Here is a 24,638-nt window from a genome sequence, read left to right on the forward strand (position 1 = left end):
ACAAAATTTCCAGACTGTAAGCTTTCAAGACTGAGCGCTGCTTTCATCAGAGTTGTTGATGATTTTCTAATGTCTCTGTTGCTGGTGGTGTTATTCTGACAAAGTTAATGCTATACTTGACAAATAGTTCACTGATTGGCCAATGTTTTTTTTTTTTACCAGCTGAATGTCCAGCCGTTGGTTCTGCAACTGCCTTTAGCTTTCTCTGCCAGTCTTTAAAGAAGCCAACAAAACTCTCAACAGCCTTATGTAGGATTGCTTGTGTTTTTTTTTTGTTTTTTTTTTTTTGCAAATAAGGAATTCATTCAGGCAATATAGTGATTTAGCATTATCTGAAGTGTATCTTTACAAGGTTGTCATATATATATAATGGGCTTATGGGATTTTATATATATGGCTTTTTTGTAGCAGGAACTGCTTTGCACATTAGGCTACACCCCCCTGATATAGTTAATCCCCCAAGAGCTTATAGTACACTCTGTCAGAAGAGCCCTGTAAGCTCTTGGAGGATTGGTTACATCAGGGGGGTGTAGCCTAATATGCAAAGAATTCCTGCTACAAACAAGCCATCTATCTATCTATCTATCTATCTATCTATCTATCTATCTATCTATCTATCTATCTATCTATCTATCTATCTATCTATCTATCTATCTATCTATCTATCTATCTATCATCTATCTATCTATCTATCTATCTATCTATCTATCTATCTATCTATCTATCTATCTATCTATCTATCTATCTATCTATCTATCATCTGTCTGTCTTCCATCCATCCATCCATCCACACACAAAAAAGCTATTGAATATATAAAATGCATAAAATATCATGCAATATCATCCTCATTGGTGGATCTGTATAACATGGGATGTAAAAGGAAGATACAAATGATCTTAAAGGACCCTTCACATCCGGGCCACTTGCTATTTGAGATCTTACCATCGGGCAGACGATACAGAGTGTTGAAGGCTAAGACAAATAGATTTAAGGGCAGCTTCTATCCAAGTGCTGTGGTTAGGCTATATGCAGGGCTATGAATGGTTATTTGTTTTAGATGTAGGCTAAATGTAGGGTTATGAATGGTTATTTGTTTTAGATGTATTTAAATGGTTTATGTATATGTCTTTTCTTTAGTGTTGATGTGTTGGTATGTTTGTGGAAGAGCACCTCATTTCGTTGCTCTCATTTTCCTTTTTTGAGAACAATGACAATAAATTTATCTATCTATCTATCTAAAAATATTTCTCAATTATGTTACATTAAAGAAATGGGTCATTACAACACATTTAAAACAACCAGCATCCAAACATTACTTTGAACGGATTACACGTCTCCAGGGTCCAAGTCCCCTTTCTTAACTCTCTAGGGCCGTGTGAAGCCCTTCTTTATCCAATTTCCCTGCCTCTACAGAAGGTACAAACACTCTTGTCGTAGAACAGTTCAGAGCGAACGTTCTGAGGCAGTTGGTGTTAGAAGTGATTATCTGTTCTTCGTCCGTCTGTTCTATTCTGTACTGTCCAGTGTGTCCATCAACACCTCACAAAAGAGGGATTCCTGAACAACTGAGGTTTACGCAGAGCCAGAGTCATTGGGGTCAAGCATTTCTGACAAGCGCTGGGTCAATTGCTGGGGATATTACACTCATCGTTCAGCTAGTGTGCTTCAGAATGGTCGTTCCCCTCCCAATGAGTTGGAAGCCGAACATGGAAGCATAATTGTTTTCTTGGGGATAGTTTCCGGTCTGTTGCCCTGATTGTATGGTCTAAGTTGAACTTATTTCACCCTAAATAATGCCGTGCCTATAGCGAAGGCTAAGCTGCAGTTTCTAAAACTGGTGACCTCAGTTTCTTTGTCTGTGTACAGCCTAATTCTCAAGAGGAATGAGGGGGGAGAGAAAGACTCATCCCCAAAAGAGTTGTAAAAGTTTTTTTTTTCACAGCTCCTTCTTTTCCTTCCCTGCCCTCCCCCAAGAAAGACCACTCCCTCAGTTAATCATTTTCTTCCCCTTGTTTTCTTTCTAGACATGGTGAGTTTGTAGAACGACTGGCAGCCAAAGTGAATTCCGTGTCGGAGGAGAAGGGAGACATGCCCTTTGCCGAAAGAAGCTGGCGAACTTGTGTGTGGATACTTTTTCTTCTCCTTTGGGAGGGAAACAGCACTCAGGTTCAGAGAGCAGGTAAGTGCAGACTGATTTCCAAGGAGTAACTGGAGGCTTTATTGGGGGTGGAGTAAGGGGATGCGAGAGTGAAACTAAGGATGAAATGGGAAATTAAACATCATATTTCACATAGGCTGTTAGATAGATCCAGGTGGGTAGCCATTTTGGTCTGAAGCGAATGAGTAAAATAAGAGTCCAGTAACACCTTTAGATGAAGAGCCCCATGGTGCAGAGTGGTAAAGCTGCAGTTCTGTCGTCGGAGCCCTCTGCTCACGACCTGAGTTCGATCCCAGTGGAAGCTGGTTCAGGTAGCCGGCTCGAGGTTGACTTAGTCTTCCATCCTTCATCCTTCGCATCACCTAATACCTAGAGCTTTCAACTGGAGATACAGGGGATTGAACCTGGGACCTTCTGCATGCAAAGCAGAGGTTTTTTCCATTGAGCCATATAGCCTCTCCTCCTAATCAGATTAAAGGCAGGCCGTACAGCTGGCTGGCTGTTCTTTTCGTCTCAGCGTGTTGCAGTAAAAGGGGATGGATGCAGATAAAACAGAGCAGTTTGTTGGGATTTCAAAGGGAAATCACAGTCTCATAGACATGCAGACGGAGTAGGCGAAAGGGCCAGTCTGATACTGCAGAGAGAGAGACAAAGTTTGCAAAATAAGGCAACGGTTGTGTTCAGATCTGCTTTGGAAATCAGGGGAGAGCCGCAGAACAATGGCTGTCCAAGGAGGCATGCCAGCTTTGCATGAAAGAGACTAACAAGGCGTTGCTCCATACGAAAATCGCTGTATCGAACAGAAGATGCCTGTGGAGGCTGTGATGTTAGTGGCCTTCCTCCTGTGCTACCTCTCAGCACTCCCTTGTGCTTCCCTCACAGGTTGCAAGAACGTCCACTACGACCTCATCTTCCTCTTGGATGCCTCCTCCAGCGTCGGCATCGACGACTTCCAGAAAGTCCGCCAGTGGGTGGTCGACCTGGTGGACAGCTTTGAGATCGGGCCAGACAAAACCCGGGTGGGCGTCGTCCGTTACAGCACTCAGCCGATGACGGAGTTCGAACTCGGCACCTACGACACCGGGGAGGAAGTCAGACAAGCGGCGAGGAAGATCCGATACCACGGGGGCAACACGAACACGGGGGATGCCCTGCGGTACATCACAAGGCACAGTTTTTCTGCCGAGGCTGGCGGGAGGCCGAATGACCCCACCATTAAAAAAGTAGCCATCCTTTTGACTGACGGCAGAAGCCAGGATCATGTCTTGGAGCCGGCCGCCGCTGCCCATCAACTAGGCATCAAGATCTTTGCGGTGGGCGTCGGTGAAGCTCTTAAAGAAGAGTTGGATGAAATTGCGTCCGAGCCCAAGTCTGCTTACACGTTCCACGTTTCCGATTACGATGCCATCGATAAGATACGAGAACAGCTGAGGAGACGGCTTTGTGAGAGTGAGTAATGCCTTTCCCTGGGCACAAGTTGTGGGCGACGGTTCTCCCGTGTGTGGGTGGGACTGTGAGTGGATGGCTTTTTTTAAAGATGTGGAAATACGAGACTTGGTTTTGGGGGGTTGGCAGGAATTTTACTGCACAATGCACACTCTCAATTTATTTCTTCATTTACTTACTTTGTAGCTCACTTTTTTCAGTAAGACTCAAGGCTTTATAAGTCAGTGCAAACAATAGGTGGAGACAGCTAATAAGCAATGTAAAAGAACTAGGCCAGGGATGTCAAAAATGCAAGCCCCCAAATCAGGCCCCAGAGGGCTCCCATCAGGCCCCTGAGCAACTGGCTGTCATCTGCTTCCTTCTCCCTCTCTCTTGCTTCCTTCTGCATCACAGCTTGCTTTGCAAGACTTGCTTAATTGCACAGGAGCTACAGAGCCAAACCTCTATTTTCTCCATTGGCTGAGGCTCCTTCCTTGGAGAGGATGGGGGGGAGAAACAGCTTGCTTTGTGAGGCTCTTGCAATTGCACAGCAGAGCTACTGACCCAAGCTCCCTCTTCCTTCTATTGGCTGAGGCTCCCCCCCTCCCCACTGTGTGACACAGAGTGTTGGACTGGATGCGCCATTGGCTTTATCCAACATGGCTTCTCTTATGTTTTTCCTTGTCCGATTGAATGCTAGCTAAATCACATCAGCACATTTTGATATTCTGTCCATAAAGATGGATCCAAGTAGGTGTTCCCATTGGTGAAAAAGGCAGAGAACAGTCAGGGTTGATTTCCCTTAGGACTGAGGGATTGGATCTTCTTGCAGTCCAAGGGACTGTAACCCATGACAAATGCCATCAAGAGAAACACTGTCCCATGCTTGAAGGCAGTGTGAGATATATTTACTCCTCGCTTTCATTGACATTCCAAGCTATAGTTAACCCTCCATATTGGGGGATGACTTTTCATGATGGCGGCAGGGGGATGCGTGGCTGAAGTGTCAACATTCTCGACATGCCACAAGAGGCTTTTCAGACTGGGGTTGCCACGTCTCCAACTGTCCGTTATGACTTGGGGCAGCAGCTTGTTTATCTACTACTGTCTTGCCACAACCTTCTTCCAAACGGCTCACGGTCACCGTATTTTACGACGAGCAACCTTTAAAGAGGAGCAGATCTGTAAACCAATGATGTAGAAACAGAGGTTTGGTCCTCGCTGCTGATCAAAATGGAAGTAGATTACTTTAGAAGGGCGTTCTAAAGCCAGAGCCAGTTTGGCGTCGTGGTGAAGTGCGCGGACTCATATCTGGGAGAACCGGATTTGATTCCCCACTCCTCCTCTTGCAGCTGCTGGAATGGCCTTGGGTCAGCCATAGCTCTCATAGACCTTCTTCCCCTGTAGTGGTTAAGTGTGCAGACTCTTATCTGGGAGAACCGGATTTGATTCCCCAATCCTCCACTTGCAGCTGCTGGAATGGCCTTGGGTCAGCCATAGCTCTCATAGACCTTCTTCCCCTGTAGTGGTTAAGTGTGCAGACTCTTATCTGGGAGAACCGGGCTTGATTCCCCACTCCTCTACTTGCAGCTGCTGGAATGGCCTTGGGTCAGCCATAGCTCTCATAGACCTTCTTCCCCTGTAGTGGTTAAGTGTGCAGACTCTTATCTGGGAGAACTGGATTTGATTCCCCACTCCTCCACTTGCAGCTGCTGGAATGGCCTTGGGTCAGCCATAGCTCTCATAGACCTTCTTCCCCTGTAGTGCTTAAGTGTGCGGACTCTTATCTGGGAGAACTGGATTTGATTCCCCACTCCTCCACTTGCAGCTGCTGGAATGGCCTTGGGTTAGCCATAGCTCTCACAAGAGTTGTCCTTGAAAGGGCAGCTGCTGGGGGAGCTTTCTCAGCCCCACGCACCTCGCAGGGTGTCTGTTGTGGGGGGAGAAGATACAGGAGATTGTAAGTCGCTCTGAGTCTCTGATCCAGAGAGAAGGGCCGGGTATAAATCTGCAGTCGTCTTCTTCTCTTTGGCAAGGAGTCTTTCACTTCCTTCTGCAGTTCTTGAAGGCAGGTATAGGAAAAACCCCTACTTGGAAAGGCTTTGCTCATGTTCTTTGAAGGAGGCAGAGTCTCTGGAGCACATGTTTTTTCAGTTGCACATTTTATAATTCCCTTGTTGAACAAGGTTTATTATTATTATTCCTAGCGTTGCCAAGTCCAATTCAAGAAACATCTGGGGACTTTGGGGGTGGAGCCAGGAGACTTTGGGGGTGGAGCTAGGAGACATTAGGGGTGGGGCCAAGATCAAGGCTGTGGCAAGCATAATTGAACTCCAAAGGGAGTTCTGGCCCTCACATTTAAAGGGACGGCACACCTTTTCAATGCCTTCCTTCCATAGGAAATAATGAAGGATAGGGGCACCTTTTTTTGGGGCTCATAGAATTGGACCCCCTGGTCCAATCTTTTTGAAACTTGGGGGGTATTTTGGGGAGAGGCTCTAGATGCTATACTGAAAATTTGGTGCCGCTACCCCAAAAAACAGCCCCCCGAGAGCCCCAGATACCCGCGGATCAATTCTCCATGATTTTCTATGGGAATAAATCTCCATAAATCTCCAATCTATGTCTTTCCTCTCTCTTCGAATATGTGGCTTGAATAATTTACTTGTTTGAGCCATTGTTGTCTTGCAGATGTTTTAAGATGAAGATGAAGAAGATATTGGATTTACATCCCGCCCTCCACTCCGAAGAGTCTCAGAGCGGCTCACAATCTCTTTTACCTTCCTCCTCCACAACAGGCACCCTGTGAGGTGGGTGGGGCTGGAGAGGGCTCTCACAGCAGCTGCCCTTTCAAGGACAACCTCTGCCAGAACTATGGCTGACCCATTCCAGCAGGTGCAAGCGGAGGAGTGGGGAATCAAACCCGGTTCTCCCAGATAAGAGTCCGCACACTTAACCGCTACACCAAACTGTCTCTCTTTTTTGCACCTCTTTTTTCTGCATTGGGAAATGTGTCGGCTGGATTAAGTGAGCTAGGACACATTATAGGGTTGCCAATTCCAGGCTGGGGAACTCCTGGAAATTTGAGGGTGGAGTGTGTGGACCACTGGCGTCATCCAGCAGGGATCTTCGTATGTTCTTCTCAGGGGAAGGCCTCGGCCTCTATGCCCTGTTGTTGGCCCTCCAGAGGAAATGATTGGCCACTGTGTGAGATAGGATGCAGGACTACATGGATTACTGGTCTGATCCAGCAAGGCTTTTCTGATGTTCTTAATATTAAGGAAACGTCTTGGCTTCTATGCCCTGTTGTTGGCTCTCTAGAGGAACTGGTTGGCCAGTGGGTAAGACAGGATGCTGGACTAGATGGACCACTGGTCTGATCCAGCAGGGCTCCTCTTATGTTCTAAGGAAGGCCTCGGCCTCTATGCCCTGTTGTTGGCCCTCCAGAGGAAAAGGTTGGCTGCTTTGTGAGACAGGATGCTGGACTACATGGACCACTGGTCTGATCCAGCAAGGGTTTTCTGATGTTCTTAACATTAAGGAAGGGTCTTGGCTTCTATGCCTTGCTGTTGGCTCTCCAGAGGAACTGATTGGCCACTGGGTAAGACAGGATGCTGGACTAGATGAACTATTGATCTGATTCAGCTGGGCTCTTCTTACGTTCTCATCAAGTGAAATCCTCAGCCTCTGAGCCCTGTTGTTGGCCCTCCAGAGGAACTGGTTGGCCACTGTGTGAGACAGGATGCTGGATTAGATGGACCATTGGTCTGATCCAGCAGGGCTCATTTTACATTCCAATGAAGGCCTTAGCCTCTCTGCCCAGTTGTTGGCCTTCCAGAGAAACTGGTTGGCCACTAGGTAAGACAGGATGCTGGACTAGATGGACCACTGGTCTGATCCAGCAGGGCTCGTTTATATTTTAAGGAAGACCTCAACCTCTCTGCCCAGTTGTTGGCCCTCTAGAGGAACTTGTTGGCCACTGTGTGAGACAGAATGCTGGACTAGATGGATCACTGGCCTAATACAGCAAGGCTCTTCTCAGGGGAAGGCCTCGGCTATGTCCTGTTGTTGGCTTTCCAGAGGAGCTGGTTGACCACTGTGTGAGACAAGATGCTGGACTAGATGGACCAGTGGCCTGATCCAGCAAGGCTCCTCTTATGTTGTTGATTAGGAGTGAACAGGAAACAAAAACCAGTAGAAATCGCAAAGAAGACATTTTACAGTTACCCCAAAGCCCTCACTTCTCCTTGTATACCAAAAATATCCTTATGCAAACATTCTACCCTAATTGTAAAAATCAGTGCTTCACAAGACAGTCTTCTGAAAGTTCAAGAGAAATGCAGGAATCTCAGCCTGCATTTTGTTCTGCATGTACTTTGCACGCACACACATAGCAATTATGGCAGATCACGTTGCTCTGGTCAGCTAAGAATATTGCTTCCTCTGTGGTGCAGCAGACAAACTCTGTTTGAAGCCAGGGGGTTATTTTTGTTTGCTAAAATTGCAGGGTTGGGGTTCCAGTCTCCCACAAGACCTTGAGGAATTACAGCCAACATCTTAATTTCTTGGTTCGGGTGTGGGTAAAAATCTCTGTACTGCAAAATTCAGTTGTTACCCAATTTAGAGCTAGTAGGGTTGCCAAGTCCCTCGCAGGCTCCAGTGGGGGACTCTATTGTACCATAGAGTTTTCCCTCCCAAATGGCTAGAATGTCTGAGAAGACCATAGAGTTTTCTCGGAAACGCCTAGAGCGGCCACCGCGCAAAGTCGCTGGCGTGATGACGTCACTTCCAGGTGACGTCATCGCACTGGCGATGTCAGGGGAGGTTCCCCCCACCAGTCCAATGTGGACTGGTGAGTTGGGAACCTCCCAGGTGGGGGAACCCAGGGCTGGTGCTAGACTTTCTGGCCCTCTAGGCAAATCGTCCACTTGCGCCCCGCTCCCATTATTTAAAAAAATGTAGGGAAATTGAAGAGTGCCAAACTTGAAACGTTTCACATTTTTAATTTACTGATTTTTAATTTAATTTAATTTAATTTAATTAATTTTTTTTGTAAAAATGTGATTTTATATAAAAAAAATGTGACAATAAGCGCTTGCCGGCCAAGCCAGGAAGGAGGGTGGCGGGATAGGATGAGGTGGGAGGCCAAGTCACACATCGGGGAGAGGGGGGTGGCTTGGCTTTGTGGAGGGCAGCTTGGTGATGGGAGAAGACAAGGTGACAGTGGTCAGCAGCCAGAGTCATGCATCAGGGAGGGGGCGCCCAGTGGTGCCCCCAAGGCCAGGTGGTGCCCTAGGCCACTGCCTACTTTGCCTACTCCCGTACACCGGCCCCGGGGGAGTCCCTGCCCAGACTGGGGGCTTAAAAAAATCAAAGGTACATAACCCACCATGAAAACCAGCTTCTATTATTAAATTATACAAGCTCAACAAAAATAAACACAAATTCCACCATCATAAATCGCAAAACAACCATAACTTTCAGTCCTTAATAGAAAAGGAAGCAATAGCACCAAGAGTCTTTCTTTTCATCCTATGGTAAAACTTCCCATCTCGTTCCATGCAATCTGTCCAAAGATGCAGCCAATGATCCAAGTTTCCAAGGACAAGGTCGTACCGAACCCTTGTTTCGCGGGAGCTTCTTCAAGTTGCAACAATCCTCTTAGCAATTTCTCTTAAGTGTTAGGCTAAACAGCCAGCATATTTGAAGGAACACCTCCAAGGGTGTTGGCAGCCCTAAAAGCTAGGTTGGTCTTTTAAGTTTTGGGGTAGCTTTTGGGATTGCAAATCACTTGAATGTGATGCTTCCTTGAGCGTTCCTGGTCTTTGCTGGGCATTTTTTTTTCTTGGGAAGGGGTTAATTTTGAAAATAATCCTGCCCAGGACTTTTTGTTTAGAAAAAGCCCAGCAGGAGCTTATTTGCATAGTAGGCCACACCTCCTGACATCGCCATTGATTCATGCTATGCTTTTTGGTGGGAAAAGCCCAGCAGGAACTCATTTGCTTATCAGGCCACACCCCTGACATCACCATTGGTTCACATTGGGCTTTTTGTAGGCCACACCCCCTGACATCGCCATTTTTTCACACAGCAGGAGCTCATTTGCATATTAAGCCACACACACCCTGCTGCCAAGACAGCCAGAAGTGTGTTCCTGTGCGTTCCTGCTTTTTTGGGTTTTTTGAAGCCCTGGTCCTGCCGTAGATATAAGGTTACCAGTCAAGCAATGGCAGCCAGCAGGAGACACTGGTGAGGGAGGGACCCACAATGCCTTGAGTGAATCTTAGAGGATTGCCTGGACACAGTGATGTCACTTCTGGGTTTGTGCTGGAGGCAAGAGTGGAATTCTAGCAAAAGCTCCTTTACATATTAGCCCCCCCCCCCCCGGTTGTAGCCAATCCTCTGAGAGTTTACAAGGCTCTTTTTTGTAAGCTCTTGGAGAACTGGCTACATCAGGGGTGTGTGGCCTAACATGCAAAGGAGCTCCTGCTAGAATTCCACCCCTGGCCAGAAGTATTGTTGTCTTTACTCCCTCCCCCCCACCCCCTCAATTTGCTCCCACTGTTCCACCAAGCAGAGTGTGATTGAAATAGAGAGTGTTGTCAGGTCTATCAGATGAGTGGGCAGGGGATGGGGTGTACTTACCAGGAGCAGGGAGGGACGAAGCCAGAAATAAATGGGACATGCCTATATCACTACTTCTACCTTAGAAGTTTTGCCCTTAAACCAGAGTTTTACCCCTGATGTCCCTAGGCTTCCCAATCCCCAGGTCCCAGCGGGGGATCCCCCGGTTTTACAGGCTTTCCCCCACCCCCATCCAGCTGGCCGGCGGGGGAAGCCCCACCCCCACAGCCACCATGCAGTTCTAGATCTTGGGCAGGTTTAGAAACCCGCAAACAGGTCCGTTTCAAAATGTGTGTGTGTCTCTGTGCCTTTGAAGTTGAGCAGGAAGTACTTCATGGGAAGGGTCAGCAGCACAGCACCTTGGTTTGTTTTGCTTTAGTTTCAGAGCAACTAAGTGTGTGTGTGTGTGTGTGAGAGAGAGAGAGGGGGGGGTGGGGAGCAGCGTAGCCCCTGTTCTTTTCAGATGTCGTTGTGGAGGAACCAGACCCAGTAAGTGTGTGTGTATGTGTGAGAAAGGGTTGCCAATCCCTAGGTCAGGAGACCCTCCCCCCACCCCCACCCCGCTTTAAGGTCATCAGAAAGCGGCGGGGGGAAGGAAATGTCTACTAGGCAATTATTCCCTATGGAGAACGATTCCCATAGGGAATAATGGGGAATTGATCCGCATGTATCGGGGGCTCTGAGGGGAGCTGTTTTTTGAGGTAGAGGCACCAAATTTGCAGCGTAGCATCTAGTACCTCTCCCCAAAATACCCCCCAAGTTTCAAAAAGATTGGACCAGGGGGTCCAATTTTATGAGCCCCAAAAAAGGTGCCCCTATCCTTCATTATTTCCTATGGAAGGAAGGCATTTAAAAAGGTGTGCTGTCCCTTTAAATGTGATGGCCAGAACTCCCTTGGAGTTCAATTATGCTTGTCACACCCTTGTTCCTGGCTCTGCCCCCAATGTCTCCTGGCTCCATCCCCAAAGTCCCCAGATATTTCTTGAATTGGACTTAGCTGCTCTAGATGTCCCCAGTGTAGCTATGTCTCTTCCAGGTGACGTAGGCATGCCACATTTATTTTCAGTTTCTTGCCTGTTTAGGGGAATAATTTCCCCCATTTCCTCATAGTGCTGAAGCAGGGGGAGGGAGAGGTGCAAACTGGGGGATTCCTCACCCGCAACTGGGGTCTGGCAACCTTACTTCCAGAGGTTGTAGGGATGTCTACAGGAATAAATACTTTTTTTGTCTTCGCTCAGGAAGTATAGCCCCAGAGCAAACTATGCAGTAGCTCCCAACTCTAATGCCAGTAGCTCACAAATGAACAATTTTACTCATAAGACTCCACAACTTAGCAGGGGTGTCAAACATGCGGCCCAGGGGCCAAATCAGGCCCCTGGAGGGCTCCTATCAGCAACCCCTCCCTGAGCAACTGTCCATCATCTGCTTCCATCTTCCTCTCTCTTGCTTCCTTCTACATCACAGCTTGCTTTGTCAGGTTTGCTCAATCACACAGAAGCTACAGAGCAAAGCCTCTATTTTCTCCATTGGCTGAAGCTCCTCCCTTGGGGAGGAAGGGGGAAGGGAGAGCTTGCTTTGCCAGGCTCTCTCAATCGCATAGCAGACCTCTCCTGGAGAGCCAGTTTGGTGTCGTGGTTAAGTGTGCGGACTCTTATCCGGGAGAACCGGGTTTGATTCCCCACTCCTCCACTTGCACCTGCTGGAGTGGCCTTGGGTCAGCCATAGCTCTGGCAGAGTTGTCCTTGACAGGGCAGCTGCTGTGAGAGCTCTCTCAGCCCCACCCACCTCACAGGGTGTCTGTTGTGGGGGGAGAAAATATCGGAGATTGTAAGCTGCTCTGAGTCTCTGATTCAGAGAGAAGGGTGGGGTGTAAATCTGCAATTCTTCCAGAAGCTGGCCTGTTGCCAACAGGCCTGGAGGAACATCCTGTCCCTTTAATAGAGGGAAATAAACCACTGATGGTTATCCTCCAGGTGGGACCTGGGGATCCCTTGGAATAGCAGCTCAGACTACAGAGATCAGTTCTCCCTGGAGAAAATCGATGCTTTGGAGGGTGGACTCTATGGCATGGTACAGGCTCCATCCCCAAATCTACAGGGGTTTTCCCAACCTGGATCTAGCAACCCTAACCTCATCTCCACCAGTGGCAGCAGCGGGTTGGGACGTGGGGATCCTAAGTTATTAACATGCTGTTAAGCCTTTTTTAAAGAGCCCTGTGGCACAGAGTGTTAAAACTGCAGTACTGCAGTGCTAAGCTCTGCTCACGACCTGCGTTCGATCCCAGCGGAAGCTGAGTTCACGTAGCCGGCTCAAGGTTGACTCAGCCTTCCATCCTTCCAAGGTTGGTAAAATAAGTACCCAGCTTGTTGGGGGTAAAGTGTAGTTGACTAGGGAAGGCTGTGGCAAACCACCCCGTAAAAAAGTCTGCCGTGAAAACGTTGTGAAAGTAACATCGTCCCAGAGTTGGAAACGACTGGTGCTTGCACACAGGACCTTTCCTTTCCTTTCCTTTCCTTTCCTTTCCTTTCCTTTCCTTTCCTTTCCTTTCCTTTCCTTTCCTTTCCTTTCCTTTCCTTTCCTTTCCTTTCCTTTCCTTTCCTTTCCTTTCCTTTCCTTTCCTTTCCTTTCCTTTCCTTTCCTTAGCCTTTATTAATGGGACAGGACATTCTCCAGGCCTGTTGGCAATCCTGTTCAGAGGGGCATTGTATAAGACAGGGGTGACCAAACTGCGGCTCGGGAGCCACATGTGGCTCTTCCACACATATTGTGTGGCTCTTGAAGCCCCCACGCCTCATAGGCCAGCTTGGAGAAGGCATTTGTCTCTTTAAAACACTTCTCCAAGCCAAGCCAGCTGGCATCCGTTTGCTTTCCTTTCTTCCCTCCGTTCTTCCTCCCTTCCATCCTTCCTTGCAGCTCTCAAACATCTGACATTTGTTCTATGTGGCTCTTAAAATAAGCAAGTTTGGCCACCCCTGGTATAAGAGATGTATTCAGTATGACAGATGGACTCTCTTTGACTGACGAAGGGAGGTTTGACTCTTGGCAAGCTTCCACCCTAGAAATCTGGTCTCTAAGGATGCGCTCACGCACACTAAAGAATGCACTTTCAATCCACTTTCCAACTGGATGTTGCCAGTTCACGCAGTAAAATCCAATAGCCAGTTTGGTGTAGTGGTTAAGCGTGCAGACTCTTATCTGGGAGAACTGGGTTTGATTCCCCATTCCTGCACTTGCAGCTGCTGGAATGCCCTTGCGTCACCCATAGCTCTGGCAGAGGTTGTCCTCGAAAGGGCAGCTTTTGTCAGAGCTCTCTCAGCCCCACCTATCTCACAGGGTGTCTGTTGTGCAGGAGGAAGGTCAAGGAGATTGTGAGCCGCTCTTCTTCTTCTCTCTCTCTCTCTTTTCTTCACTTCACCTCCAGTTTCTGACTTGTTGCACGTCCAGAAGTTTTCAGCTTTCCAGTTCTGCATACTTCTCAGCCCCCTCAGTGCCGTTCTTCACGGATCTGCAGTGAGATTGTAAAATCCCACGCTCAGCCGGAACTGCCCAAATAGCCTTTGTCCGCCTCATGAGTCCCCAAATTGCTTTTCCTTCCCCAAATTCCATTTCTGCCACTCGAGCAACTTTGAAGTTTGCAAATGCTTTCTCGTTTTAGCTTGTTCTGGAGGGCGCAGCAGGAATCTGGAGAATGAATTGCGGTTGTACGATTTCAGTCTGGCAGACTTGTTAACGTATTACAGGGCCAAGTGACAGGACGGGCCGGGTGCTCTGCTGGAAATTGTGCAGCCAGATTCTCGTATTCATGTTTGACATCTGCAGGCCTCAGATTCTGCAGGAGCTCACAGGAGCACAGCTCCTGAACCTTTCTGTGGGTTCCCCCACTTCCTCCCCACCTACCTTGTCCACTGAATAGTAGGTGCAGCTGCATAACAATCCCTGGATTAGGAGAGCGGCAGCCAGACAGCCACCAGAGGCTTTGCCACATCCCCAGCAGTCCTCATGAACCCCTGGAGAAGCTCACACCACCTTTTCTACACTTCTTATAGAGAGCCAGTTTGGTGTAGTGGTTGAGTGTGTGGACTCTTATCTGGGTGAACCGGGGTTGATTCCCCACTCCTCCACTTGCACCTGCTGGAATGACCTTGGGTCATCCCTGCTTCAGAGGATGGACTCTGTGGCATTATGCCCAAGTGCTGTCCTTGTCTTCCCCAAGCTCCACCCCCAAATCTCCAGGAGTATTCCAACCTTACTCTCCACCCCCACCCATGGCCTGGAAGGACCTGACAAATTTAGGCAGGAAAATAGCCTGCCTCAGCCTAGCCAAGTGGTCCTTTCAGACTTCCCCTCAGCTCTGCGGATTGCTCAGGAAGCACTGTTCTGACCAGGTTTGGTACTTGTGGGGGGAGTGCTCCGTTCTGTGTGCTGTAACTTGGGGGTGAAAACTCCATGGTAGAACCAGCTTGGTGTCATGGTTAAGTGTGCGGACTCTTATCTGGGAGAACCGGGTTTGATTCCCCACTCCTCCACTTGCACCTGCTGGAATGGCCTTGGGTCAGCCATAGCTCTGGCAGAGGTTGTCCTTGAAAGGGCAGCTGCTGGGAGAGCCCTCTCAGCCCCACCCACCTCACAGGGAGTCTGTTGTGGGGGAGGGAGATAAAGGCAATTGTGAGCCGCTCCGAGACTCTGAGATTCAGAGTGGAGGGCGGGGTATAAATAGAAGAAGATATTGGATTTATATCCCGCCCTCCACTCCGAAGAGTCTCAGAGCGGCTCACAATCTCCTTTACCTTCCTCCCCCACAACAGACACCCTGTGAGGTGGGTGGGGCTGGAGAGGGCTCTCACAGCAGCTGCCCTTTCAAGGACGACCTCTGCCAGAGCTCTGGCTGACCCAAGGCCATTCCAGCAGGTGCAAGTGGAGGAGTGGGGAATCAAACCCAGTTCTCCCAGATAAGAGTCCACACACTTAACCACTACACCAAACTTGCTCTCCAATATCTTCATCATCTTCTTCTTCTTCTTCTTCTTCTTCTTCTTCTTCTTCTTCTTCTTCTTCTTCTTCTTCTTCTTCTTCTTCTTCTTCTTCTTCTTCTTCTTCTTCTTCCTCCTCCTCCATTGAGTTTTTGCTCAAAAACCAGAAGATCCCAGACATGTCCACATCACTTCTAGGTCATGTCGGTGTCATGTAGGCACATTGCTGAAAGGCCAGGTGCTCCTTTTTTGAGGGGGTAAGTCCCTCTCACAGGTCAGTTGATCAGCGGCGGAGAGGTGGAGCTTATAGGGTTGCCAAGTCCCCGGTCCAGGCAGGGGTTCTGGCACATTAGAGCGTCATGTGTTATGGAGGCTGGGGATCGTACAGCCAACTCTCTGTTGGTGCTTGCCACCGTAGAATAGAACAGCATGGGATCTATAGACATTGAAATCCCCAACATCCTGACACCCTGGATTGTGACTTTAGCAATAGGCCCAAGGGAGTGGGTAGAAAAAAAGCGAGTTGCTGCTGTGTTTTGGTCACTGTGCCTGGGTTTTCCTAGGGCTGCATATCCCTGTCAAGTAGACGGATTCAATGACGAGTCAAAGTTGCTACAAAGACTACGTTTATTGATGAAGATATTGGATTTATATCCCGCCCTCCACTCCGAAGAGTCTCAGAGCGGCTCACAATCTCCTTTACCTTCCTCCCTCACAACAGACACCCTGTGAGGTAGATGAAGATATTGGATTTATATCCCGCCCTCCACTCCGAAGAGTCTCAGAGTGGCTCACAATCTCCTTTACCTTCCTCCCCCACAACAGACACCCTGTGAGGAAGATGAAGATATTGGATTTATATCCCGCCCTCCACTCCGAAGAGTCTCAGAGCGGCTCACAATCTCCTTTACCTTCCTCCCCCACAACAGACACCCTGTGAGGAAGATGAAGATATTGGATTTATATCCCGCCCTCCACTCCGAAGAGTCTCAGAGCGGCTCACAATCTCCTTTCCCTTCCTCCCCCACAACAGACACCCTGTGAGGAAGATGAAGATATTGGATTTATATCCCGCCCTCCACTCCGAAGAGTCTCAGAGCGGCTCACAATCTCCTTTCCCTTCCTCCCCCACAACAGACACCCTGTGAGGTGGGTGGGGCTGGAGAGGGCTCTCACAGCAGCTGCCCTTTCAAGGACAACCTCTGCCAGAGCTATGGCTGACCCAAGGCCATCCCAGCAGGTGCAAGTGGAGGAGTGGGGAATCAACCCCGGTTCTCCCCAGATAAGAGTCCACACACTTAACCACTGCACCAAACTGGCTCCAAACTGATAGACCGTTACTCTGGCTCAAGGCGTGGCTTGAGAAGAATGAAACCAATACATTGATACATAAGTTTTAAGGTACACTTCAAAGGGATTCCTAAGGGGAGGGGAAGCAGGGGAGCATTCACACATAGCCACAAAGCTACATTCCCATGGTGTTTATCAGACATTCGGCCTTGTATTACCCAGATGGCGCTTCCTCCCGCAAGAGGATTCATGGGAAGGTGCTGATTACTTTGCTCTCAGTAATTACCAATGATCAAGCAGAGAGGGGCCAGGGAAGTATAATAAACTAGCAGCATTTGGTTCATTATGATTTTACCCAGGCCTGGTTGTGACAGCCCAGGAACCCATCAGTTATTGATCAGAATCAGTCGAGCTTGACATTCCCAAGCTCTGTGTAAGCAAGTTTAGTTTAGCGTTGAGTTGGTTAAAATACAAATGACAGAACTGTCAATGTACAGCAACGCCAGCGTGTGCTATTTGACTTGGAGAGACTTAGACTGGAGCAACTCCGCTAAGGGTTGCGCTGTAAGGAAAGGCAAGGTCCCCTGTGCAAACACCAGTCATTTCTGGCTCTGGGGTGACATTGCTTTCACGACGTTTTTGCGGCAGACTTTTTTACGGGGTGGTTTGCCATTGCCTTCCCCAGTCATCTACGTTTTCCCCCCAGCAAGCTGGGGACTCATTTGACCGACCTCGGAAGGATGGAAGGCTGAGTCAACCTCGAGCCGGTTACCTGAAAATCCAGATTCTGTCGGGGATTGAACTCAGGTCGTGAGTAGCGCTTAAGACTGCAGTACTGCAGCTTTAACAGTCTGCGCCACGGGGCTCATCTGTACTGTAAACATCTCCGTAAAAATAAAGCAGAGATATACACAGAGTGTATATCGTATAATTAACTCTGAATCGGATGATAGATTGTGGCTAAGAAAATCCACAATGGAGGTGGGGACAGACTAGGGTGGACCCTGCCAGTAGGCATATGAGGCATTTACTGAGAGTGCTGGCCTCCTGGGGTGCCAAAATGGGCACCCCCTACATAACTCAGTGACATTCTCGGTGCGAGGGGGGGGGATGTTTGTGTGTGCCAAAAGTTAGCCTTGCCTAGGGTTCCAGACAGTTTAGAGCCAGCCCTGGGACAGACAGGGGACATCTCTATAAAACTGAAGGAAGCATCAGGTTTATGAGTGTGAACATATGGACATATGAAGCTGCCTTCTACTGAATCAGACCCTCGGTCCATCAAAGTCAGTATTGTCTTCTCAGACTGGCAGCGGCTCTCCAGGGTCTCAAGCTGAGGTTTTTCACACCTATTTGCCTGGACCCTTTTTAGTTGGAGATACCAGGGATTGAACCTGGGACCTTCTGCTTTCCAAGCAGATGCTCTACCACTGAGCCACCATCCCTCCCCTGAGCGTGTGGGGAGAAACCCATGTCTAGGGCAGGGCTGCTGGGGGAGGGAAGGAGGGAAAGCTGCGGGGGGAGAGAATAGATAGGGAAGGAGAAAAGGAAGCAGGAAAAGAGGAGTGGCTACAGGGGCTTTTGGGAAAGAGGAAATAGTGGGATACCCCTCTCAACTCCTTGCATGCCCCATGGCTGAGCGCATGCAAAGTAATACAAATATAGATGTTTGTATTTTATACTTTAATGAATTAATCATATATGCAGTCCTTTTTTTTTTGTAGCAGGAGCTCCTTTGCATATTAGGCCACACGCCCCTGATGTCGCCAATCCTCCCAGAGCTTCAAAAGGTAAAAGTAGTCCTCTGTGTGCAAACACCAGTACAGGGCCTACCGGAAGCTCCAGGAGGATTGGCTACATCAGGGGTGTGTGGTCCAATATGCAAAGGAGTTCCTGTTACACACAAAAAAAGCTCTGCATACATGTATAAATATCATATAAGCCCCTTATGGGTTTGTGCATGCGCATATGTGTGCATTAAAAAATAAAAAAAAAGATTCTGAGATCTAGCCTGTATTATACTATTACTTGACCCCAGGTAAAGGTAAAGGTAAAGGTAGTCCCCTGTGCAAGCACCAGTCATTGCTTTCATGACGTTTTCATGGCAGACTTTTTACGGGGTGGTTTGCCATTGCCTTCCCCAGTCATCTACGCTTCCCCCCCAGCAAGCTGGGGACTCATTTGACCGACCTCGGAAAGATGGAAAGCTGAGTCAACCTCGAGCCGGCTCCCTGAAAACCCAGCTTCCGTCAGGGATTGAACTCAGGTCGTGAGCAGAGCTTAAGACTGCAGTACTGCAGCTTTAACAGTATGCGCCACGGGGCTCATCTGCACTGTAAACATCTCCATAAAAATAAAGCCAAGATATACACAAAGTGTATATCGTATAATTAACTCAGAAGAGTGGAAGGCTGAGTCAACCTCGAGCCGGCTACCTGAAGCAGCTTCCGCCGGGATCGAACTCAGGTTGTGAGCAGAGAGCTCGGACTGCAGTCCTGCAGCTTTACCGCTCCGCGCCACGGGGGCCACAAGGCGGCTTCAAAGAAACAAACCACTAAACCACACACCCTAACGAAAGGAGGATAACGGACAGAATAACTAAAGAGAGCTGACACATTCCGAAGCCTGTTCAAAATTTGGCAGAAGAAAAACAAATTCCGTCGGGGCCCAAACTTTTGGTGATTTTACTAGTGGCTGATAAAAAGTACTCAGGCTGCATCTCCATAGCAACCCTGTGGCACAGCAGAGGCACCAAAATTTCAGCATAGCATCTGGTGCCTCTCCTCAAAGCGCACCCCCCCAAGTTTCAAAAATTTTGGACCAGAGGGACCAATTTTATCTGCTGTTGTTCAGTCGCACAGTTGAGTCTGACTCTTTGCGACCCCAGGGACAAAGTCATGCCGGGCCATCCTGTCTTCCGCCATCCTTGGAAGTCTGCTCAAATTCGTGTCTGTTCCATCAGTAACGCTGTCCAGCCATCGCATCTTTTGCCGTCCCCTTCTTCTTTGGCCTTCTGTCTTTCCCAGCATCAGGGTCTTCTCCAGGGAGTGCTCCCTTCTCATTTGGTGGCCAAAGTCTTTGAGCTTCAGCCTCAGCATCTGACCTTCCAGGGAACAGTCAGGGTTGATTTCCCTTAGGACTGACTGATTGGATCTTCTTGCAGTCCAAGGGACTCTCAAGAGTCTTCTCCAGTGAGGGCTCCCTTCTCATTTGGTGGCCAAGGTCTTTGAGCTTCAGCTTCAGCATCTGACCTTCCAGGGAACAGTCAGGGTTGATTTCCCTTGGTTCTGACTGATTGGATCTTCTTGCAGTCCAAGGGACTCTCAAGAGTCTTCTCCAGTGAGGGCTCCCTTCTCATTTGGTGGCCAAAGTCTTTGAGCTTCGGCTTCAGCATCTGACCTTCCAGGGAACAGTCAGGGTTGATTTCCCTTAGTTCTGACTGATTGGATCTTCTTGCAGTCCAAGGGACTCTCAAGAGTCTTCTCCAGTGAGGGCTCCCTTCTCATTTGGTGGCCAAAGTCTTTGAGCTTCGGCTTCAGCATCTGACCTTCCAGGGAACAGTCTGGGTTGATTTCCCTTAGGACTGACTGATTGGATCTTCTTGCAGTCCAAGGGACTCTCACTGCTCAAAAGGTGGACTGCCACTCCCAATTTTATTACCCCCCCCCCCAAAAAAAAAATAGTTGCCCCTATCCTCAGTTGTTTCCTATGGAAGGAAGGCATTTTAATGGAGCATGGTCCTTTTAAATGTGATTGCCAGAACTTTCGGAGTTTGGTCGTGCTTGTTCCTGTCTCCACCCTCAAAGTCCCCAGATGTTTCTTGAGCCAGACTTGGCATCCCAAGGAGTATTGTGTACTCTTGAGGCTTGAGTAGGGGGGCATCAGCCTCTGTTCCTCTTCACCACTTCCCAGGCCAGTGTGTTGGGGGGAACTGGGGGCTTGCCAGCATGGTGCCAACGCCCGGAATCGATGTCATTGTGTCCGGGGCAAATCCTAGAGCACCGCCCCCCCAACACGATGACGTCATTTCCAGTTTTGTATAAGAAATGACGTCACATAAGAGAAGCCATGTTGGATCAGGCCCATCCAGATCAACACTCTGTGTCACACAGCAGCCAAAACCCAGGTGCCTTCAGGGGATCCACCAATGGGCCAGAACTCCAGAAGCCCTCCCACTGTGACCCCCAAGCACCAAGAATACAGAACATCACTGCCCCAGACATAAGAGAAGTCATGTTGGATCAGGCCAATAGTCCATCCAGTCCAACACTCTGTGTCACACAGGGGCCAAGTCCCAGGTGCCATTAGGAGGTCCACAATGGGCCAGAACTCCAGAAGCCCTCCTTCTGTTGCCCCCCCCCCCAAGCACCAAGAATACAGAGCATCACTTGCCCCAGACTAAGAGTTCCAACGGTACACTGTGGCTAGCGGGGTAGACTTGAAGCGGGAAGGCTTGTGTTAATTAGGGTTGCCAATGCACAGATGGGGGCAGGGGATCTCCCAGTCTGGAGGCCCTCCCCCTGCTTTAGGGTCATCAGAAAGCAGGTGGAGGAGGGAAATGTCTGCTGGGCACTCTATTATTCCCTATGGAGACCAATTCCCATAGCATATCATGGAGAATTGATTTGCAGGTATCTGGGGCTCTGGAGAGGCTGGTCTTTGTAGTTAAAAGTACCAAATTTTCAGCCTAGCATCTGGTGCCTCTCCTCAAAATGCCATCCAAATTTCAAAAAGATTGGACCAGGGGCTCCAATTCTGTGAGCCCCAAAAGAAGATTCCCCTGTCCTTCATTATTTCCAATGAAGGCATTTAGAAGGTGTGTGGTCACTTTAAATGGGATGGCCAGAACTCCTGTCGAAGTTCACTTATACTTTTCACTACCTTGCTCCTAGCTCCATCCGCAATGTCTCCTGGTCCCACCCCCAAAGTCCCGAGATATTTCTTGAATCGCACCTGGCAACCCTAGTGTTAATTCAACATGTCAGCTTTTTCATAGAATCCTAGAGTTGGAAGGGACCTCCAGGGTCATCTAGTCCAACCCCCTGCACAATGCAGGAAATTCACAAACATCTCCCCCTAAATTCACAGGATCCTCATTGCTGTCAGATGGCCATCTAGCCTCTATTTAAAACCCTCCAGGGAAGGAGAGCCCACCACCTCCCGAGGAAGCCTGTTCCAGTGAGGAACCACTCTAATGGTCAGGAAGTTCTTCCTAATGTTTGAGACGGAAGCTCTTTGGATTTAATTTCACCCCATTGGTTCTGGTCCTACCTTCTGGGGTCACAGAAAACAATTCCACCCCATCCTCTATAGGATAGCCCTTCAAGTACTTTTTTGTTAAATGCCCCCTCATTATCGCTGATAGTTACTCTGCTATGTCATTCCAGTGTAGTGAATTTTCATTCTTAAAAGAACTGTATGCAAGTGAAACATATCCTTTAAAAATGGGGCTGGGGATACAACTTTAACAAAGCTCTGAGTTCTTCTGACATTTGAAGACCGTCTAGTTCTTCTTTTTAAGCCCTTGGTTTTTTGCTAGCAGAACATGGTGTCAATTGAGGTTCTTTCGATCAATTTCTCTTTTATGACTGGGGGGGGGGATCCTTAGCTTTTCAATATAAATCTTAAATTTGAAAAAAAAAAACCCAACCTGCGCTTTCGTGGGTTGCAGCGCCATCTATTGGGACCGGTTTAAAATGCCCGTCTACTTTTCCACTAAATTTCCTTGGTCGTCTATGCAACCAATACCAGGTTTTAGTGTGTTATTGTTATTGCAATAAAGTGCACATGTATCTGAAAATACATTTTATTAAGCCAGCCTTCAATAATATGCTCAGAATGTCACGTTTTATTTTTGGTGGGAGTGATCTCTCTCTCTCTCTCTCTGGGTGGGTGGTGTTGGGTCTGGTTTAGGGTGGGTGGTGTTGGGTCTGTTGGCTGGACTGATCAGGCAGCCGTCCTCACCTTCACTTAGTGGAGTGCTCCTGAGAGTGGATTGAAAGTGTGCTATTTACTGTGCGTGAAACAGTATCGAATTCCTTCCTCGGTGTGGATTCGCCAGATTTCATCTCTTCCAGACTTCAGAAGATCAGTAGACCATACCCTGTCGCAAGACTTTGGGGCTTATTCTCTGCCGTGTTTTATATCACCATTGGTTTCAGCAGCGTTTATGGCTTCTGCCGGTGTTTATGGCCTTTTATATGATTGCCTTGTTATTGTAACTACCTTGAGAGTCTGGAAAAGGGAGCGATAAATTCGTGTTTATGAAGCTCTTGTACTGGCAGAAACACTGGTGGTGCCGTGAGTCCGGGGGGGGGGGGGGGCAGTTGGAATGTCTGCAGTCGGCAAGCTTGATCGCTGTCTCAACATTTCCACACTGCAGCTAGGGTTGCCATCCTCCAGGGAGAAAACAATATAATCAAAGGAGACAGTTGGTGAACAGACACCAACAGCAAAGCCCCGAAAGGCACACAACCGATGATGCTGCAAAGACTTGTACAAAAACTTGGTATATTGAGAAATACTTGATTAATGCATGCTGACTTATTGAAAACACTGGGCACAATTCATACACACCTCTCACTTAGTCTCGCACGAATCCTTGAAAGTACGTAAACGATACATTTGGAAATGATTTCTAATAGCTCCGTAGAGCTCCCAATGATTGATTCAGAGTCCGAAAAAGTATCCAGAGCCTGGAAATCTCCCAGAATTACAGTTGCTCTCCAGAGATCAATTCCCCCAGAGAAAATGACTGCTTTGGAGGGTGAACGCTATTGCTTTATGTTACTGCTGAGAGCCAGTTTGGTGTAGTGGTTAAGTGTGCGGACTCTTATCTGGGAGAACCGGGTTTGATTCCCCACTCCCCCACTTTCTCCTGCTGGAAAGACCTTGGGTCAGCCATAGTTTTCATAAGAGTTGTCCTTGAAAGGGCAGCTGCTGTGAAAGCCCTCTCAGCTGCTGTGAAAGCATATCTGTTGTGTGTGTGTGTGTGTGGGGGGGAGATAAAGGAGATTGTGAGCTGCTCTGAGACACTATAGGTGCAGTGGTTAAGTGTGCAAACTCTTATCTGGGAGAACCGGGTTTGATTCCCCACTCCTCCACTCGCAGCTGCTGGAATGGACTTTGGGTCAGCCACAGCTCTCGCAAAACTGTCCTTCAAAGGGCAGCTTCCAGGAGAGCTCTCTCAGCCAAACCCACCTCACGGGGTGTCTGTTGTGGGGGAAGAAGATAAAGAAGATTGTAAGCCACTCTGAGACTCTGATTCATAAAGGAGGATGGAGTATAAATCTCTTCTTCTTCTTCATCATCATCATGAAGGAGCACAGAGGGGTCTCTTGTTGAATAACGTTTCTTGAATGGTGATATTTATTTCTTACATTACTGCTGGGCACCCACTTCTCCACAAAGTCCACTTTCTGCAGGCATCACCTCTGTAGCAGGATTTCTTTGGAGTTGGGTCTCTTATGAAATTGGCAACAAGAATTCTAAGTTATTCAGCACCACTAAGCATTCATATTGCTAACAGCTCTGTACCATAGAGCTTTCCCTCCCAAATGGCTAGAGTGTCCGGGAAAACCATAGTTTCCCCGGAAATGCCTAGAGCGGCCCCCTCACGGGCGCTGCCATTTTGATGATGTCACTTCCGGGTGATGCCATTGTGCCAGCGATGTAGGGGAGGTTCCCCCTGCCAGCCCAATGTATGCCGGTGGGTTGGGAAACTCCCGGGTGGGGGATCCTCCGCCTGGACCAGGGGCTTGGCAGCCCTATTGAGAATCTGGGTCAGTCTGTCAAAGTTCAAAGTTATCTGAGGACAGAAATTCCAGTTACTGCAGGTGCAAATCCAGATGGCGGTTACTTCCTGCCCATAAAGTAACTGCCATCTGGATTTGCACCTGCAGTAACTGGAATTCATAATACTAGATAAGGTAGAGATTAATTGATAAGCGTCTGTGGGGATAAGGCTTATATACCTTGGGTTTTTGAACAGAAGCTGCTGCCCTGTATGAGAGACAGGGGTCTCTCTGCCAGTCACGCCAAGGAATTGGCCACTGTGTGACACAGAGTGTTGGACTGGATGGGCCATTGGCCTGATCCAACAGGGCTTCTCTTGTGTTCTTATGTGACACAGAGTGTTGGACTGGATGGGCAGTTGGCCTGATCCAACAGGGCT

At 48.4% G+C, this 24,638-nt stretch overlaps 1 protein-coding gene and 1 non-coding gene across 2 annotated transcripts in view; one reads left to right on the forward strand and one right to left on the reverse strand.

Annotated features, from left to right (window-relative positions):
• Positions 1-2,029: 2,029 nt before the first annotated feature.
• LOC132574858 (collagen alpha-1(XXII) chain-like) overlaps positions 2,030-24,638 on the forward strand; it is a 268,798-nt gene continuing 246,189 nt past the window's right edge. The window contains 2 exon segments of the mRNA XM_060243090.1: positions 2,030-2,180; positions 3,042-3,608. Of these exon segments, the coding sequence (XP_060099073.1) occupies positions 2,090-2,180; positions 3,042-3,608 (658 nt within the window). The 5' untranslated portion in view covers positions 2,030-2,089.
• TRNAS-GGA (transfer RNA serine (anticodon GGA)) lies at positions 17,839-17,913 on the reverse strand. The gene has a single exon. It is a non-coding gene; the product is annotated as a tRNA-Ser (tRNA).

This window comes from Heteronotia binoei, chromosome 7 (assembly GCF_032191835.1).
Source record: "Heteronotia binoei isolate CCM8104 ecotype False Entrance Well chromosome 7, APGP_CSIRO_Hbin_v1, whole genome shotgun sequence".
In the NCBI taxonomy this organism is placed as follows: domain Eukaryota; kingdom Metazoa; phylum Chordata; class Lepidosauria; order Squamata; family Gekkonidae; genus Heteronotia; species Heteronotia binoei.